The sequence below is a fragment of the Anabrus simplex genome, chromosome 3 (assembly GCF_040414725.1).
Source record: "Anabrus simplex isolate iqAnaSimp1 chromosome 3, ASM4041472v1, whole genome shotgun sequence".
Lineage (NCBI taxonomy): Eukaryota > Metazoa > Arthropoda > Insecta > Orthoptera > Tettigoniidae > Anabrus > Anabrus simplex.
The window spans coordinates 283,894,923-283,916,340 of NC_090267.1; the positions used below are offsets into that span (position 1 = coordinate 283,894,923).

General features: G+C 38.7%; 2 protein-coding genes across 4 annotated transcripts in view; both read right to left on the reverse strand.

Annotated features, from left to right (window-relative positions):
• The window catches only part of aft (adrift), a 436,902-nt gene that overhangs the window by 232,169 nt on the left and 183,315 nt on the right, over positions 1–21,418 (reverse strand). For all 3 annotated transcript variants that reach the window (XM_067143070.2, XM_067143068.2, XM_067143069.2), the window contains one exon: positions 8,927–9,038. In XM_067143070.2, the coding sequence (XP_066999171.2) occupies positions 8,927–9,038 (112 nt within the window). The remainder of the gene's footprint in view (positions 1–8,926; positions 9,039–21,418) is intronic.
• LOC137498869 (uncharacterized) lies at positions 15,198–18,586 on the reverse strand. The gene is made up of 3 exons (XM_068226536.1): positions 18,382–18,586; positions 17,956–18,098; positions 15,198–15,398 (listed from the first exon to the last, which is right to left on the reverse strand). The coding sequence occupies exons 1-3, from the start codon at positions 18,386–18,388 to the stop codon at positions 15,198–15,200; spliced, it is 351 nt and encodes a 116-aa protein (XP_068082637.1). The 5' UTR covers positions 18,389–18,586.

Sequence of the window (21,418 nt, forward strand, 5' to 3'; positions counted from 1 at the left end):
AATAAGCATTACGGAACTGTAGTATGCTCTTCGAGAATTTTAATGAACTGAAGGTTGAAAATGATTAAATATATTGTTCATCATGCGAAGTTGAAGTGGCATCAGAAATAGACAAGCGATAGGATTTGATAATAGTGTTTGGCATAATGTTCCGAAGATTATGAGTATTGAAACGTGTGTGCGGTCATCAAAATATAAATCTTTGGCACTGTAAAGATGCGAATGTCACATAGTTGATCGGATAATCATTGATAGAGGATCTTCGACAGTAGACGACATTAAGATGAAGGTAATGAAATGTCTCATACTAAAGTGATGTTATTATCATCTGAAGCAGGGCATGACCAGTATTTAAGTAGTTGCTTTGTAGTATGGATTCTGGTAGATAGTAGTAGGTTTTCATAATTTTCAGGAGAATAATCTTGGTGAAGCCAGATATTGTTGGATTGTTTCCAAGTCTTCTTATTTATTGTACTGTAGATTCTACTGCAGGTGTTGTATATTGTAGATGGAGATGCTGTTTCTGCTTTGATTGAATATGCTTGTTAGAATTAGTCGCAGTGTCTCTGTATAGTATGTGATTACATGATTAATAGGCGACAGCATCGAAAATAAGTTATTGTGGGATACTCAAGTTGTTAGATAATTAATTCATGCAATAAGTCATAATATTGATGGAATATAGAAAGATAAAATCTTGGATTAATGAGTGAGAAATATGAGTGAAATAACTAAATATTTCTTATTTAATTCTATGATTGGCAGGCAATGAGAAGATAGTAAGATAATTTAAACCTTCCCACTCAAATTAATTGCAAGTCCTGATTTCTCCCAACTCGTATTTTATTTCTGTCAGCATTCTTCATATTTTAAAACCTGGTATTAAGTACTGGTTCTAACAATATATACAGGAATGAACTACAAAATTAATGAATGTATAGTATTTACATGATACAAAATCACGTTTTTCACTTTCTTAACGGTATGTCTTGAGTGTGTGGAAGCGTTCAAAGCAAATGCTTATACAACCAGTCTTCACTAAAATAATCCTGCATTTCCGCCCTACTGTTCATCCCCATGTTGATAATTACAGCAATAATAGCCTTCAGCTCTTTTAAAGTCACAGCTTTCCAAGAAAACCAGATAGAGCTCTCCTGAAGTGGAGTATTTTGCTGTATTTTCATTTCGGCAAATTTGTTTGTCTCATGGACAATAGACGTTATCAAGTGATCAGTAAAAAATACCTACCAGTACATTAGTTCTATTTTAGGCCTATTGTCACAACTCATGAATCATCATGAATCACTGACTAATCTGTAAGGAACCCAGCTCGATAGCTGCAGTCGCTTAAGTGCGGCCAGTATCCAGTATTCAGGAGATAGTAGGTTCGAACCCCACTGTCGGCAGCCCTGAAGATGGTTTTTCGTGGTTTCCCATTTTCACACCAGGCAAATGCTGGGGCTGTACCTTAATTAAGGCCACGGCTGCTTCCTTCCCACTCCCAGGCCTTTCCTGTCCCATCGTCGCCGTAAGACCTATCTGTGTCGGTGCGACATAAAGCAACTTGCAAAATCTGTAAGGAAATTTGGGTAATTCTTAATCACCCCATTCTCCACAATCTCCAAGGTATGCTTGAAGTCAGCACGGTATGACTGGGACTGGGACGAGTCACAATACTATCACATCCTCCATGATTTCTTGCGACGCTGATATCAATATTGTCATTTGAATCACTAATGGATATATCACTTTCATGGCCAGATTCAAAATCTTTATCACTTTCATGGTCACTATCATAAAAAATCAGCCGAAAGAGACTCAAGAATCTCTGCTTCAATCAGACTGTGCGCCGCCATGTTGCTTCAAGAGACTGCTTTCCATTGTCACGGAATCGGAGCAATTTTGCCAAGCAAAGAGAAACTAAAACACACCTATTAGGTTTCTTTCGGATTCCGAAAGGGACTAGCACTTATGAAACGAAGTACAAAAGCCCTGGCATCCTAGGTAACCTAGCAACGAATGGCGAAACATTGTGTCGCCTCAGGGTCGACACACGAGCAGAAAGGGTTAATGTGTTGTGATAAATAAGCCTTCAGCAAGTTCCATGTGAGATTTGTTACAAGTCAAGATTTGAATTTAAGTTAGTTTATTACCAACATGTGATTGGGTTACAATCCAAACCAACAAAGCGTGCAATGTCAATTCTATTTTTATTTTCCAATCATGTTGAAATGTAAATATTATTGTTATTCTATCACCATTTACGTTTGTTAATTAAATTGGAATATCCATCTAAGGAACAAGAATTCTCGAGATTTAATGTCGTTGAATTGGGAATTAGAATAGCCTTACATAGTTAAATGGAATGAATTTGTGCTATAATAACAAGAGCCTAGTATCAAGTAGAAATGAACTGAAAATGGTGTTTGCTGAATATCCATGCGCGTGAGTGGAGACTCGTGTAACTCTGTTGATACCAGCCGAGGTGTACTTACACTAACTTCGAACCCCTGATTGAATTGACCCACGGACAGTTACACTTACCACCTCCGAAGGGTAGTGGGAGCAGTAGATGGGGTAACCTATTCCATCCAAGGACAGACTAACCCAACTACTAAATGCATGAACATGTCTATTGTAATTGATGTTGCAGTGATTCAGAACCTGACTAGGTCATGACTTTCTGGTGGAATACAAGGTGATCCTAGACTATGCAGCTCATGAAGTCTGTTTGGGAAAAGACAGACGTCTGAGGGTCGCCTGGAACGATGGAAATCCCCGGACTTGCAAGGATACGGAAGTCGACATAAACCTGGGAGATATCCAGTTAATACATCTTCGACCGAGTGAAAAAGAGGAGTTGAGACACAGCTTAAAGGACTTTTCAGAATTCATCACCAATAAAATAGGACAAACTACTACGGTAACGCATACCATTGAATGCAGTGCTTCCTCACCCATCAAGCAACGTCCATATCCAATCAACCCGGATAAGCGCAACTTCGTCATCCATAAGATTCAAGAGATGGAAGGACAAGGTCTCATCGAACCCTCTACATCCTGTTGGGCTTCATCCATCATCATACAGAAGAAGAAGAAGAAGAAGAAGAAGAAGAAGAAGAAGAAGAAGAAGAAGAAGAAGAAGAAGTATCGACTCTGTGTGGACTTCCACAGGCTGAACGAGAAGACCGTTAGTGATGCCTACCCCATGCCTGACCTGAAAGACTCGCTGAAACAAGTAAGTGGGTCTAGGATTTTCAGCACGCTGGATCTCAACTCCGGATACTGGCAAGTGGAGGTCGGGGAAAGTTCTAGACCACTGACCACCTTCATGACATCAAGAGGATGTACCAGTTTGCAGTAATGCCCTTTGGATTGAAGAATACTCCTGCCACCTTCATGCAACTGGTGGATAAAGTATCAGGATATGTTGGAGATTTTTGACAAGTGTATCTCAACGACATTATATTCACAGCAAGAATTTTCAAGAACACCTTGTACATATGAGGAAAGTGCTGGAACGACCAAAGATTCAAGCACTGACTTGCCAACTGGACAAGTGCCACTTTGCGCAGTCCCGTGTAGAATATCTTGGCCATATTATAACCTGTGAAGGCTTAGAAAGGCAACCGGAGAAAAACTATATCTTAATAATAAACATATGTTTTATGGCTCATTGTATAAAAATAAAGAAATAAATATGCTAACTGGATTAAAGTCACTTATATATATTTAACAAAGCCAAGCTTTCTGCCAAATTACACTGGGCTTCATCAGAGCATGTGAACGTCTGCCTTCAACAATGAGCAAAGAATGATTTGGAAATACATGCCAGAAAAGTTTTGGCAAGTCACAAGTAGAATTCAAGCCTTGGATTCTCAAAGCCATTACATTGGCCCTGTAGCTGGCTATGGATCCAAAAGTGATGGTTCATAGTGTGGTCGTGAGAAGGCCAAGTTGGTACTTACATGCATGAGATCTCTCATTCATGGTTGGACAGACATGACTGAATGACAGTGAACATATTGAGACACAGTGGTGAAAGGAGAAGTCTGTATCAATGTATGACAGCCGCCAGTCCAGGAACAATGAACAATGGGACAAGAAGCTGAACGCCTGCGGACCAAGCGACAAGTACGTCAGTTCCTTGGCTTGTGTGGACGGTATAGCAGTTTCATGCCACACTTTGAAGAGAAGGCAATACCACTCACCGATCTACTGCATAACAACTGCCCATTCTGATGGACCAGCAAGGAAGAGGCAGCATTCTAAGGCATTAAGGCTGCGATATGCAACGCACCCAGTCTAGCCCATCCCGACCCTCAACGGAAGATGTGCCTGCAGACGAACGCCAGCGACTCCGGCTTAGAACCAGTGTTATTCCAGGAGAGGAGTGACAGTGGAAAGGACATCATGGAGTATGCCAGCAGGAAGCTATCTCTCACTGAACAACGCTACTGCACTGCCAAGAAGGAAGCCTTAGCCGTGGTGTGGGCCATGGGCAAATTCAGAGGCTACTTGGAGGGAAAGAAGCTCTATACCGATAACGCCGCTCTCAAATGGTTAAACTCTGTCTCTGGCTCAAAATCTAAATTGATGCGATGGGCTCTGTTAACCGCAGAATTTGATTTCGATGTGTGTTATGTCCCAGGACCGACGAACATAGGAGCAGACAGCTTATCTAGGCACCCGGCGATGGAAACTGAAGCATGGAGCACCACTGTTGAGTGGGAGTTCCCTCGAAAACACCAGAGGGAGCCTAAGGAACCTGTCCTTATGACCATCAAGAAGGAACTTGATCTGGGAGTTATCAAACAGTGGCAGGAACAAGACAAGCCCTGAAGGACCTGACACAGTGGATTAGCAGACAGATCACCAATAGTCGACTTGTCCTGAGAGAATTAAAGATGTGCTACAAGAACTTCCCTGTTCATGGAGGACTCTTGATGTACAGGTCGCACCTCTCCGACATACCTCCAGTAGTGGTGATACCCAGACAGCACATGAAGGACATCCTCGAGAAGTTCCAAGACAGCACTGAAGCCAGACATCTGGGAGGCGACGAGACATATCAGTCTATCCAAGAAGATTCTTCTGGGTCAACATGCGGAAAGACATCTTGGACTATGTGAAGGGGTGCTACATCTGTGCCTGCACCAAGGCGAGCAAAAGGAAGGCAGATTCCAGCCAACGAGGAAGACGGTTACAACGCCCGTGGGAGGTCATAGCCCAGGAATTAATAATTCCTTACCCTAGAACACCACAGGGTAAAACAGGACTCGTAGTAATCGCTGACCACCTCTTCACAAGATGGACTGAGGCCTTTCCAACACTTGAAGCCACGACAGGATGCATTACCAGCCTGTTACAAGATGAGGTATTCAGCCACTATGGTTATCCATGGTGCATTCTGTCAGACAACAGGAGTCAGTTCACGCCAAGGAAGTGGCAGCAAATGATGACAGAATGGGGTGTGGAGCTCTGGACCACGCCTATCTACAACCCAAGGGCAAATCCAACAGGACGACAAAACCAGGAGCTGGAAAGGATGTTACGGGTCCACCTGATATACAATGAACAAAGACTGTGGGACCATCAGATACTGCAGTCACTCTTTGCCCTGCGACGGTGCATCAACCACGTCACTGGCTATTCCCCAGCGGAGCTGGTCCATGGTCGACAGCTATACAACATCGGAGATTGGGAGATTCGTGCACCACCCACTTTGGGTATAGATGATGCAACTGTTTCCCTGGCAGCAGCAGCAGCAACAGAACATCCAAACAGAAATCCCTTACCCAGGCCAAGGCTCAAGATGTCGAAGAGACCCAGATCTTCCTACCAGGCCAACAAGAACTGTGACGTAACCACCCAGTCAGTAATAAGATTGGACGGTTTCACACAGGTCTCGCACCTAAGTGGGTTGGTCCCATCAAGGTGGATAAACAGCTGTGCCATGAGGTCTAATTACTAAAGACCAACCCTCCTGTCAAGGTCCACGCATCGGAGTTGCGGCAAGTCACCCAATCGCTGAGCATACAGAGTAAGCCTGGAGGAGAGGCTACTAATGACACAGCACCATCTGGTCATCGTGAGAACACATCGACTATCATCAAGGAAGAGGCTGGTAGCAAGGCAACCCCAAATCCCAACACGGCACAAGCTGGTCAAGAGGAGGAGAGCACATTGAGCGACATCGAGGAAGAAAGAAGATACAATCTACGTCCAAGACAAAGTCGACGAGTATGATACTGTAGGAAGGGTTTCAAGTTATAGGGAGAATATTGATGCAAGTGTGATAAACAGATATAATTTGAAAACAATATTCTCTCACCCATGTGTAAATAATGCACGTGTCAAGTTTGAATTATTATTATTATTATTATTATTATTATTATTATTATTATTATTATTATTATTATTATTATTATTATTATTAATGTATGGCTATGAAGTGTTACATCCAGTTAGTACTTGTATTATTATTACATCATATGTACATACGATACGATCACGTTGTTTGTGAGGTTAAGTCATGAAACATGCACTGTATATAGACATTTATATCAGTTCAATTAATGTAAGAACCTGTATATAATTTATTCTTACCTGTATATATAATTTGTAATCCACTACAAAATTGTGAAACACGCTGTAACTTCCAAAATGGTACTGGGTAGACAAGAAAGATGGAGAATATTCTGTACACCATATCTATGTATTAAGCACTCTGGAATTTTCGAGAAGGTATTTTTTGTAACGTATCTTTCTAGAAGCCTGGCCAGGGGCACATATATAAGGAGGCAATCTTGAGTTATTGTTCAGTAGAGTTATGAGTTAACAGGTTATACTTGTGACCGCGTGTTGTGACATGCTTTTAAGCAGTCATCTGTTTCAACTGTGTTTTAAGGTTTCAATCTCCATGTGTAGTGATAGGCAATTATCAAAATGGTGGTTTGTGATGCGTTTTGTTTGTGACAGCAGTGATTAAGGTTATGTGTGTGTTTAATTTGTAAATAGATGTGAATAAATAACTGTACCAACTGACAGCATTTCGAGTGCGTCTTTGTGGATACATAAGTACGTCGGCACCACATGTGCTTATCGCATGATAGCTTGCAGTGGTATTCCTACCGGTGTTCTGGCTAGCCAGTATCTTGGGAAGGTGCAGTATCCAACTGATATGACCATGCTGCACTGGATTGAAACTGGTAATTTTTGATGACTGAATTTCCTGAATTTTATTTAAAGAAAGAGAAATTGCACTTGGGGTGCTCAGTAATAATAAAAAGGGAAATTATTTATCTCCCAATCGCCATTACTGTACTTCTATGTACTTTAGTAGCACTGATCATTCCCTGAACTGCTTGTGCTACATGTACGAGTGAGTCCCCACTTTCCTTCTCCCACTCAAAATACTTCCGCATATTACATACCATTTCTCTAGCCTGACTTCTCAATGCAGCCCAATAACCTATACATTTCTTTCTTGGCAAAAGCCTTACTCTACCCACAACCATTTCCCAACACTTCACAGTAATGTCTAAAAAAGAAAAAAAAGAGAGAGATTGAAGAACTAACCTACAACTCATTATTCATCATCAGTCATTTCGCTCACTGCTAAGCGTCAAGACCTCGTAACTCTCTCATTTCTGCGTTGCAGCCTTGACGAGATGCCTCCATCTAGAGCGGTTTTCAGCTTTCCTTAGCATGATCTGAAGAGGTAGGACAGTGATCTTCTTTGCCTGATCTAACAATCTACTTGCTGTTCTTCCCCATGGTCTACTGCCTTCAACTTTGCCTTGCAAAATCGTCTTTTCCAAGTTCACTACTTCTTTTCTGAAAATGTGGCCAAGGAACTGGAGGTAACACACTCATATGGGAAAAATAGATGTTTCTGGATGCTCAGTTCATTCAGAATGGAAACGCTGATCATTCTTTCTGTCCAGGGTACACACAGCATTCTCCACCAACGCTACATCTCAAAGGCAGCAATTTGTAGCATTTACTGTCCAGGTCTCGCAGGCATACAAAAAGACTGAGAACACTAGTGATTCCACCAAGCGCATCTCCGTAGCTTTTGATATTTTCTGGTTCTGCCAGTTCTTAGTGAGTTTAACCATTGCAGCACGACCTAGAACAATACGTCTTTTGATCCCTAATTCACAGCTTTCCGTGTCATTGATGACTGACCCAAGGTACACAAATTCCTTTACTATCTCCAAGTCCTTTGGACATCCTGTAAGTTGGATTTGATCTTGCTGATCTTGGTCTTTTTCATATTTATCTCTAGACCATAGTGGAGGTTAATATTCTTCATTCTTATGAACAGGTCCATGAGCTCCTCTTCACCTCCAGCTATAAGGGAAGTGTCATCTGCAAATCACAGGTTGCTACAACTACAACTACAGCTAGTTAACTCTTAAATACTAAATGATTCTACAACTGTACTGAACACTACTCTACATTAAACAATATTCTAATCTAAAAAAAATGAACTAGAACAATTATAGAAATAGAAGCGAACAAAAGAATGCCAAGCACACTGAACATAATGCACGTCATGCAACTATAAAGGCACTGTGGCGCACTACAGAATTAATTGACATAGAAGTGAACAAAAGACTGCCAAACACACTGAACACAATGCACATCATGCAATTATAAAGGCACTGGTGCACTACAGAATTAATTGAAAACAGTAGTATAGTCTTGATTTAAATTCAAAATAAGGCAACTCATTAATGCAAATGGCACCATATTAATGGTTAGTTTCAGCAAGTCAGTAATTTCCATGATTACCAATGGACAGCAGCGTTCAAAAATCAAGTCAGAAATAAGAAATGTCGTAATATAATGCGTGTAAAATGATATGATTTCATTTCATTTACATGCTTCTAAAGATGTGATCATATATGAAACTCACCTTCACCTAATATGTGAAGAGCTGTAATAGCTTCACAATAATGGAGAGGAGAAACTATAGACTCTTGTTCGCCAGGATCTTCTTGACAGTCAATACTACCATCAGCAGTCACCTGTAACAGTAGTATCAATACCTGCAACCAGTTCACCACTACCATAACACAACATGAATTTAATAACATATAGAAAGATTAGAACCTCCAATGGAACACATTATATGATGAACACAATGACAAGTCAGTGTGGGAAGAAAGAGTAGAGTAATAGAAAGAGGGGACGGGGACAAACATTAAAACACAAAAAGCCGAGGCAATCCTCACATTATCGTAAACGGCTGTCTTCAAATAGATGGATTCTCTTCTCGTCAATACCAGTTCTTCTACATTCATTTCTCTTCTTAGTTCCTAACAAGCTCATTTCTATTTCCAAGCTTCATCAGTTCAGATGTTAACACTCTCTGAGGGATTATCATAAAAGATCTTCCGCCATGATATGGGAAGTGTAGGACAAAAATAAAAGTCACATAAAGACAGGAAAAGGGAAGAGACAAAAAGATCAATACAGGTGGTAAAAGACTAGGAATACAGGACAAACACAGAAGGAAAAAAAGTATCCCAATGGGCATTGAAAGTCATGGAAAGGAACAAACAAAATCGGACGTGGTGGTGGTGATTATTGTTTTAAGATGAAGTATAATTAGGCAACCATCTTCTAAATAACATTAATCAAAGGAAAACATGGAAGAAATCCAACACTTCAAAAACTGAAGGTATCGGCCAAAGAAAGACCAAGGGGCATGAAGGGCGTGAAAATGACTGAAAGACTCCCTAGACTCCCGGGGTCGGAAAAGAACAAGAGTTGACCAAGGGAGGTAGAATAGGATAGATGAAAGTGAGGAGCCTGACACAAGTAAGAGTAAGGAATGCTAGGACTCAGTTAAGAGACCTGTGGTTGCCAAACTATGCTCCACAGTTCAGAACCCCTGGGACCCCTTTTAGTAGCCTTTTATGACACGCAGGAGATATCGTGCATGTTATTCTACTGCTCCCCACCCACAGGGGAACACAAGATAGGAAATGAAAAAATGAAATGACGTATGGCTTTTAGTACCGGGAGATCCTAGGACGGGTTCGGCTTTTGATTTGACGCCCGTAGGCGGCCTGCGCGTCGTGATGAGGATGATATGATGATGAAGATAACACATACACCCCTGCCCCTGCGCCAGGGAAATTAACCAATGATGGTTAAAATTCCCGACCCTGCCAGGAATCGAACCCGGATCCCGTGACCAAAGGCCAGCAAACTAACCATTTAGCCATGGAGCCAGAAATAGGAAATGAAAAGGAACACATAATAGAACCGATGTTGTTGTTGATGATTATGTTTGTTGTTTAAAGAGTCCGAACAGATAGGTCATCAGCCCTGAATAATAAAATCAACACACCAACAGGCCAGTGTGGGATGAGGGAGCAATAGAAAGAGGAGGCAATGACAATACAATACAATTTTTGTGTAACTGTAATAGGTTGCTTGGAAACATGCCAAAATAGTTTTCTTCACACAAATAACAATTTTAAAATGAGAGGTGGGAATGTTGTACTCCATGTACAAAAGGGAAACTAGGACATGGGCAGTGAAGGTTATCCTAGACACAAAACATCTAACAGTGGTCTGACATCCACATACACCAACTTCGATATGGGAAATACAAAATAGGAAAATTTACTCTATGATGGTCACCAAATTTTCATAACTAGATGGCATCAGAAGAATAAGAATAAGAAGACAAACAAGAAGAAGAAGAAGAAGAAGAATTTTTAAAACAATACGAAAGTGAACAGAACTGATGCTGGCGATTATCTGAAATAGATCAATTGCAGGTATTTTCCAAAAGAATTCCGAGTCAGTTGCATCCTTTGTGTTCTACATCGGCATTATGCTATCTGCTTTACGTCGCACTGACACACATAGGTCTTACGGCGATGGTGGAATAGGAAAGGCCTAGGAGTGGGAATGAAGTGGCTGTGGCCTTTTTTTGCCTGGTGTGGAAATGGGAAACCACGGAAAACCTTCTTCAGGGCTGGCGACAGTTGGGTTCTAACCCACAATCTCCCAGATGCAAGCTCACAGTTGTGCGCCCCTAACCGCATGGCCAACTCGCCCGGTACATTGGTATTATTCCGAATTCAATCTAAAACAATTTTTGAGAATTCAGGTCAGGTTGGCAAAAAATAAGTATAAGTACTACCAGTATAACACAAATTATTCACAAGGAATATCTCAATGAAATTATTCATTTTAAAAATAAGCAAATGAAAAGCTGTCAAATTTTATGAAAGAGAAAGAAATAAAAATCTCTCAAATTCTTAAATATTGACACCTATCACATTATAATAACAGCATACAATAAAATTCACATTTGCTGACCAATAAAAAGAGTAATATCAATATAGTTCGTCCATTATTGTACATTATGTTTTTTCCAGCTAACTCATTCCTGGTTGCCAGCATTTTGCCCCAGTGTGCTAAATTGGACCCATCAGTTGGTAAATAGCACACCTACCAAAACACATGGCTAGTGCATACCATGGAGGCCACTGCGTGGCTACTTGGTGCCACCGACAGTGCCAATGCACTATGAGAGACTTTGTCTCATTTTCAAAAATGCCTGGCCATCAGATGATACAGATCTTGATTTCCCTATTGGTATTATAAATTTACTCATTCGGGACAAATATTTCAGGTTCCCTATCTATGGGAATCAACATCTATATCAATAAAAAGAATGATAACAACACTTCACTAACGCTTCTTTACTTGAAAATAAATTACTCACCGAAGCATTTTTAAACATTTTGTAAATAGCCATCTCAGTAACGGAAGTGAATAGGTACAATTCTTCATTATTTTTATGATCACCACTCATACCACAACAGCTTCCATACTGCCACAGCTATAAAAGAAGACTAAAGCCTGTTGCTCACGGTAAAATGTTCTGTAAAATTTGTTGTACAATAAATTTTATAAAAATTTGATGAAAAGTTGTGTTGCTCACGGTAAAATTAATTTATAAAATCCGTGGAAACATCAGTATGGCCATCTATGAACTAACTTCTGAACTAAGAAGTGTATGTGCTGCCATCTATCGATAAACTTTTAAACCAAGAATCAGCTGTTCAACTTACAGTGTGTTTGAGAGTATGACTCCAACCATCGCCCTCTACTATGACTGCGCTAATACGCCTTCCCAATACAGCTACATGAGCGATATGGGCCTAGTTCCCATTTTTACCACCGAGCGCTGTTTCGCTGGCATTAAAACACGATTGTTCATTACAGCACACGTTAAGTGTTTTGTATATTTCTGTTCAAATATAAAGCCGATCAGTCAATAATTATATTTGAATCACACCTTACACCTTAATAAAGAAATTCAGTGAAGAACGTACCCCTCCGCAGCGGAAAAACCGTACAAAATAATGTTAACTGTAGGTAGTAAATACTGTAGAAAATAAATAATTTCACACACTTTTCTGTTTAGGTGTTTCGCGTTTTTGCGTTCAAATCTTTCAAAGATCTCTATTATTTATGTGGCTATGTTATTTAAGAATACAGGAATACCACACTCGCAAGTAACTTCACTCAACTATGAATGTCCGATTTCAGGACAACTTAAGTGAGGAAAATCACGCAACAAAGACACTAAATGGTCACTCATAGATGCAACAGGATTTTTATGTACAAATGGTTGTGCTTTCAATACAAAATCGTGAAACTCTTTCAAAATCCATAGTGGCAAATCAGATGGGTAATGCAGCCTGCTGTTTTGATCTCTCTTATAAATCAATCCATTAGCACTGTTGAACACCTTGGTCTTGTCATAAGAATCAAGCATCTTGTCCGGCTGCAATGTTGCTACATTTGTGCTACAGACACGTATGTCGAATCATTTTTTTATCGATAACTTGTATTTGACAGTGGTACCTGCATTAAAAAAAATCGTGCATATCTGTGTAGGAATGGTCTTTTAAATATCATAGGGCTGTTATTACTTCAGTCGCGAAAATATCATTCGCGCACAGCACATTCATTTCTTAAACTTAGACGGCTCGATGTTTTTTCATGTAAGAAAAATGAACCTGTTTCGCAGTTTCATTTTATTGCATCTGATACAGTTCCTTGATAAAATCACCATTTATATCCTGGGAACTATCAAACATAGATTTTTTGAGTAAAGAATTTCTTACTTTTCAGAATGTGCCATTTGTCGAAAGCAAGAAGAGGCATTTCACTACCAACAGGATGACAGATCTTCGGTTTAATGTGTTTTGAAGAAGACATTCTTCTTATCCTGCTAACATTAATCTTATGATTGTCACTCACAATGCGCAATACGAAAAAACAGCAAGCTTCGATTTCCTTTATTGCTTTGAGTGTTAAACTATGTAGCTCTGTACCTTAAAGCCTCTTAAAGAAGAAAAATGCTGCTGTAACCTTTATTTTGTAGTCACAGCAGAAATTATAAAACAGAAAATGTTATTGACTAGGGTAATTCGATTTCTACTTTCGTTTGGATGATGGTCATCTTCAGTAGTTTTTATTCGCTCAACATGGAATGAAGCGTCTTTCTGTTGAAAGAAGGTGCCGAATTTCTTGTCATATAACGTCTGCTGTTCGATGGACTACCAACAATCACAACCTCACTGCTTCACTTAGGCACTGACTTTCTGCTAAGATGCGCTCCTTATTAAGAGTGTTATTCCAGTCACGCAGTTCATATCTCCTACGTAGCATGAAAGTGTAGATTTATTTGGCGTGGCAAACATATCGTTAGGATGATCTTGAATTGAAATTCGGCGAGAAATGTTTCTTGAAATAACATTTAGCCATTTATGATGTTGTAGCTCGTTGAGAGGAAATTCATGAAACGAAATCCCACTTCCAGATCTGCTTTTCATCATACATTAAGGCACACAGCAGTGAACAATATTATATATATATATAAACACTAAAACGGTTCACGGCCAAAGAAATAACCAAATAAGGTAAATACAGGCTCAAATTACACCAGCACTCTTAGCAATGATTACTGAGCGTGTCTCGTCAAGCAGACTAATGCCAGCTTCTCAGCGCTCCAAGCGCCTGAACTGGTAACTACGCCGTGTTCGCTCGTTTACATGTGAAACTGGCCGAATGAGAAGGCGTATTAGCGCAGTCATAGTAGAGGGCGATGCTCCAACAAACAAAGCAAAACTTGCAGCTTTAGCTGCAATTATATGTTGTACAGTGGTAAAAAGGAAGAAAAGAAATGCCAGGAAATGCTGGACTCGGGATTGGATAAAAAGAAGAGAAGAAGGTATAGGATTGCTGTCCTTGGTTGAAAATGAGTTGAGGTTAGAAGACCAGCATTCATATAGGAATTTTCTAAGAATGGAGGAAGGCAGTTTTAAAAAACTTCTGGATCTTGTTGGTCCCAAAATTATTCGACAAGACACTAACATGAGGCAAGCTATTTCTCCTGAAATGAGACTGCAAGTGACACTCCGATTTCTTGCCACTGGAGAAAGTTACACCAACTTGATGTATTCAACTAGAATACCATTTGGAACTCTAGCATGTATTATTCCTGAAACATGTAGGGAAATATACTCTTCACTGAAGGAAAAGTACATGAAGGTAAATATTTGAATTTATTTAAAGAACATAATTATTTTAAAAAATATTACATAAATATGTACAATATTGTCTTTTAGGCTGTGGGAACTCCTTTCCTAGTCTGTATTTAGTAGGCCTGATACTTCCAACTGAGCATCCATTATTGCTTTTAGAATTTTATGTTTGGTAAGAATTTTAATTTTTGTGTCGGTAAGAGCTCTCAGTTCTGAGGCAATAAATTTGCCAAATTCATCGTCTGCATCTTCAGTATTTGACGCTGAGTGAAGCACCTTTGAAGCCTGAAGGGGGACATCATCTTCAATCGACCCCTTCTTCCGTTTTCGTGATGTGCCTGGAAATAATAATAATAATAATAATAATAAAAATAATAATAATAATAATAATAATAATAATAATAATAATAATAATAATAAGCTAATGCACAGTGATTGCATAAATAATATGCATGTTTCTGAATTAACGTCACTGCATAATATCATAATGTGAGTAATTACCCTACTACAGTATACCATTAATAAGTTCTGGAAACCGTTAACTTCCTAGAAAGTCGAGAAGAAAAATTTATCACCAGAAGATTGTCAATTTTCTTTTTGAACTCAATTACCTACAGTGTATTTTAGTTGCCTCAACAAATTGCTTAAAATATTATGTTTTGATATTTCTATAAACATATATAAGCTACCTGATGTACTTGCTGCAGGCTGTGATGTACATGACTGATTGTCAGTATTTTCTTCTTCATATACAGTCAGCATCGCATTGTCATCGAATTTTACAGAGTCATCAGGCAGAGTAATCTTTAAAACAAACACAATTTTTTTCAGGTTCCAGATACTGTGACTGGATGACTTGAGATTGCACATGAATTTGAAGAGAAATGGAATTTCCCTAATTGTTTGGGTGCATTGGATGGGAAGCACATATAGTTTGCAGCTCCTAGATCAAGTGGTTCTCACTATTATAATTATAAGGGTACTAACAGCATTGTTTTGCTTGGTCTGGTGGATGCCCATTATAAATTCATATACACTGATGTTGGGACCAATGGACGAGCAAGTGATGGAGGTGTCTACCGAAACAGCACCTTGTTTGCATCAGTCCAAAATAAAACATTGAACATTTCTCCCCCTTGCAAATTTCCTGAAACTGAGTGTGAAGTGCCATATATAATGATTGCAGATGATGCTTTTCCCCTCTCTTTCAACCTAATGAAGCCTTTTGGGTACAGAGGGCTGACAAGAGAACAAAAAATTTTCAACTAGGCCTACAGATTAAGTAGGGCCAGATGTGTAATTGAAAATGCATTTGGCATCATGGCAAATGTTTTTAGGGTATTATTGAGTAAAGTGACACTCTCTGTTGACAAAGTGGAATCCATTGTCCTTGCTACCTGTGTATTGCACAACTTCCTTTTGGAAGAAAACAGGGGAGTTTATATGCCACCTCACAGTGTGGATGAAGAAAATGTACAAGAAGGCAGTGTGCAATTAGGGGAGTGGAGAAGGGATCTCATCATGGGAGAAATCCAGAGGCAAGGTGGAAACAGAGTTTCGCAAACACCACTAAGTATCAGGAACACATTGATACTTTAATGGTGTAGGCAAAGTATCATGGCAAGATCACTGTGTGGATAAATTTCGATTCTAGTTATTTATAACAAACATGTAATTGTATTTCTCTGTGACTGTCATTTACAATATTGTGTTAAAATGGACCCTTCTTATAAGTGTAGGTGTACAGTAGAGTTTCACATTTTAAAAAAAATTTAAGTCCATAATAGTATAGTGAATAGATACTTAGTTACCACTCTTTAAGATGAAAGTTTAAATTCAATTTTCTTTCTACTTTTGAAATTATGAGTTAATTTTAATTTGTAAGGGTGTAGTTTTAATAAGACAAGTATGTTTGGAATGATGTTTATCACAGTTGTTCCTCTTAAGGTTGGCCAAATATTTAGCTACTATTCTTGTAGATTAACATGTCTGTGTCTGTTAAGTCAACAGCCCAGAGGCCGGTTGGATCCTCAAATAGCATCACCAAAGGCTATGCAGTTATAGGGAAACCACAAAAATCAATGGCAGTACCAAAATAAGGCATACTCGGCAAGATGAGGAGTGAGGTAGTTTGCCACTGCTATCCTCGCTGGGCCAGACAGTGCCATTGTAGCACAACTAACTCTATGAGCAACACCTTTCATGACACTCAGACACACTGGTTGTGCTCTGAATGTCATTAATCAGCACCACCCATACCCCAGCAGCTTCCATATTGTCACAGCCATGGATGAACTGGGACTTCAGTGGAAGCTACATTTTGCTCTGGCCTGTGCCAAGAGATGGATGCAAAAGTACTGTAACCATCAAGAAATGACAGCAGGCAGTAGATTAACATAATTTGTAATATACCAGTATTAGCCCTTGTAGAATGTTTCAACACCCTGTACTTTGCACAGCCATCGCTCAGCTTTCAAATAGTACAGTACATGACATAATAAAAGTGGTATGGAATTAAATTGAATTAGTGCAGGAATTCATATATTAACTTAAGTTATTGAGTGTTTACAGGTATTTTAATTTATGGTGCTGTCTATAATTAAATTATAATTTAAAGTAATCCGCCTAGGCCTAGTTGTCTTTACTGCATTACAGCCTACATGAATGCTCAGTAATTAAATTGTGTACAGGTTCTGTATTGACTATTATGATCAAAATAAGTATCTATATGTCCACCTATTCAATACTCTTATAATTTAATAGTATCCTTAGATTATTTCACATGGTCCATGGTTACTGGTTACCGTGTAAAATAATTTAAAGAGAATATTAAATTATGGTCCATGCCTACCATGTAAATAATCTACATAGATCATTAAATTTTAAAAGTATTTGATAGGTGGAAATATACTTCTTTTGATACAGAATATTCCTCTTACTCACACATACTCTCTACCTTCACAGCTTATGAAGGAATACAATTTGGCTAACCCTGAATTTTACATATGCATGGATGCAAGAGGTGTGTATCCCATGTCTGAGAAATATTCAGACATAACCTTGCATCCCCCATTGATAGAGTTATTGATGTTTGATTAACTCTGACTGTTAATATCCTCCATTGAAATGAATACATTTATCTCACCACCTACTAGAAGAGTCAATCATACCATGCTGGAAAATTTGTGGGTCAGGAAGACAGATAGCAAAACAAACGGTGGAGTTTCACATTCAAAGAACATCACTCTCCTACTCACAAAAAAAAAATTAACTTTCATATTTAAATTTGGTTGTTGCACAGGTCACATGTGACATGACTATCTTGTAACCTATGAAATCTAGATTTAGAAATAAGCTTTACCTGACTGTCATCACTGCTACAAGTTGTATTCATATCCAAATTTGATTTGCTGCTCCTGGTAGCAATATGTGGAATGAGGAACAGCATACGGTCATACCAAGCAAATGTTGGTTTGTATACTTCATTGCCACCCATTCCTATTCCTGAAAACAAACAATTGAATATAATCTACTACAGTAAACTTGCAGATTTAAACAAGTCAGTCACGTTTTAATATACACTGAAGAACAAAAAACCTGTTTACTGGTACACAGTAGGCTGTACATTAATAATTACTGCATTTAAATTTTTGACAGGTTACCAAGTCAACCGTGAATGCATGAATAGATCTAGCTCTGCTATCTGCCATATTATAAACTTCATATCAAATTTAAAGAAAAATCAATCAATCTCAAATAATTACGATTGATCAAATTCAGTACTAACCTCTCATTAGTGAATTGAGTTCGAAGCCCGTTTATCTTCGACTTCACATCAGCCGGGCTTGTATTCAGCCGAACTTGTGACACAATTTCGGCAATTGTGTTTTCTGCCTCTCTTCTTGCATTTCTGTTGTGGTAAAGTGGCGTTTTAACCTCATACAAACATGGATATTTCTGGTATTCGTCATGTAAAACACTAACAGCTTCCTTAGTCCACCCGGAACCTGCCATTTTAGAAAGAAGTGCTTGTTTACAATCGACGTTCGCAATCTTCTCACGACGTAGCGCCAGCATCATCATGATGTCAGCTTCGCTGATTGGTTCATTTCGTAAAATTAATTTTACGGAATAGAACATGTCCTATTTTATGAAAGTTCTGTCAAAGGTTTTATAAAACTTAAATTTGACTGTGAGCAACAGAAATTTTATAAAATTAAATTATTGTACAATAAATTTGACAGAAAATTTTACCGTGAGCAACTGGCATAAGACTTCTGTGGAAGCTAACTTTTGCATTAATTTTTTAATAGGACCAAATGTTTGAGCACTGTATTCACTTTTGAAAGGTCCGTATGCACAACTTTTCGATTTACTCTGCTTTTCTTGAAACCTGTTCCCTCGATAAACTAATATAATCCACTAATATAATCCACCATGGCAGTGTAGTTACTTCATGTGACGTAGGATGCAGTGTTTTCCAGTAGTTCTTTAGATTTATTATGTATATAGGTGGTTTTGTGATTCTGTAACACTACTTTCGGTGGTTTTTCAGTATTCATTTACTCTGATGATTCTTGAGTGATGTATGTATGTATGTATGTATCAGTCCTCAGCCTAAAGGCCGGTTGGGTCCTCAACAGCTACACCATTAGCTGTCATAGATGGCCTAGGCATCACTGAAGAGGTATTCTAGGGAAATGAGGAGTTAGGTAGTTTCCGTTGCTTTCCTCACTGAGCCAGAAGTTGCTATTACATATCAGTCTGCCAAGACCACTGTAATGCATGCACCAACCCACCTTACAAACAATATTCATGGCAGGGACTGGCTGCATAAGGAACAGCATTACTAGCATTGCTCATACCTGTTTTTTATTTTTTTATGGCGTGTGGCCTCCGGAGAGGCCTGGTGCAGGTCTTCTGATTTGACACCCATAGGTAACCTGCACATCGTGATGGGGATGAAATGATGATGAAGATGCCACATACACCCAGTCCCCATGCCAGGGGAATTAACCAATTATGATTAAAATTCCCGACCCTGCTGGGAATCGAACCCCGGAATTCTGTGACCAAAGGCCAGCATGCTAACCATTTAGCCATGGAGCCGGAATCATACCTCAGTCACTTTCATCTTGTCAAAGCCAATGAAAGTAACTAAATTGTTCTAGCCCATACCAGAAGACACAGTGCAGTGTAAACACTAGGTCTCGCCAGCAAAGGCATTCTTGAGTCATATAATGTCACTTTTAAAAGAATACAAAGGTGAATGGAATTTATGCTGGAAATGATCTGAAATACATCAATTGCAGGTACTTTCCAAATGAATTCTATACCTTACTCAGTAGCAATTCTGATATGGAAAACACAAAAAAGGAAAAACTTACTCCGTGATGGTTGCCAACATTCTGTGAGTAGATGCCACAAGAATAATAATAATAATAATAATAATAATAATAATAATAATAATAAGAAGAAGAAGAAGAAGAAGAAGAAGAAGAAGAAGAAGAAGAAAAAGAAGAAGCAAGTACAACAATATACCATTCTGTAATCATCATCATCATTTTCCAACTCCAGTTTACCAAGTGTGGTGACCATACCGTATTTTATGTCATTTTTATAAACAATAAGAACTGTTGTCTAGCACTGATGTTTGTTTATATTTGCTTGACAACTATCGGTTATGTTATGTCACATATGAGGCATCTAGTATCAAAACCAGCCAAGTCACAAAATTTACGAAAATGAGTTAAGGTTATCAATTTGAAGTAGAAGTAAAGCACTATCAGGTGAAACAAGAATATGCTTTAAAATCGTCCACGTCTTCATGTTAAAAAGCACTGAATTCTTGGAGCAACAGAATGGACCAAGTCATGCAGGCAGTGAATTCATAACCGGCCATGTCATGTTGCAGCATTATTGTCTACAATCTTGTCTTGTTACATTATGCATAATGTGATAATATCAGTAGGCAAAATCGTTCCTTATTTGTATATTCTTTGAAGTCATAATATTTCGTATTTTGTTCGTTTGCAACATGGATTTACGTATTCGCAGGCTTTTTACGTCATTTGCACAAAAGCAATCCTATTTCCTGTGTGCTCGTATTTTGTCATTATTGAGTAGTATAACGTGTATATTTTTCCGAGTGATGAACTGAAAAATTTATTTTCATACCTTGTCCTACATAATGGAAACCTCAACAGATGAAACCCCCAGATGAAGTGCAAAAAAGAGAACAAGAGATACATCACAGTGAAAATCACAACAACAAAAGCGAGAGTGGTAAGAATAATATTTCATTTTACTACAGATTATCAAAGTTTCTTGCATAAAATTCTGTTCGTGTAAAAGGTGAGGTATATTAAAATAATGATCTTGGGAAGTACTGAAGTCTGTGTAAAAGAGGAAAATCGCTGGCTCAAATGACACCTCACACAGTGATCCTGTCTCTAAAACAGAAGACATAAAAAAATCTCCTGCAGAACCACTTTGGCTCAACATGGCAAGATCATCCATCACTGCAGTTTTATAAAACTATAATATTAGCAAGTGAAACAGCTTTCACTGGTCATGAGAGTTCCAACACCGTCTCTGAAGTCTGCAGCAATAGTCCACGTGAAATGCCTGACATTGTATTATAAATAAGAGCAAACTGAAGACTTAAAACAACAATATTACTTAGTATGTGTGAACAGTACTTATCTTACAAAATGATTCTATTAATATAAGTGACTATTATTGCTGATCATTTTCTTTTACTGTGTTCAAGATCTAATTGAACTTCAAACTTTTAGTGAGAGAAATCCTATTTTGTATTCTCG

Excerpts from the sequence above, each read along its gene's own strand:
- LOC137498869 (XM_068226536.1), bottom strand. Across the intron at positions 15,399-17,955 it reads GTAGCAGTGATGACAGTCAG|ATTACTCTGCCTGATGACTC; the intron begins GTAAAGCTTATT and ends TTTGTTTTAAAG.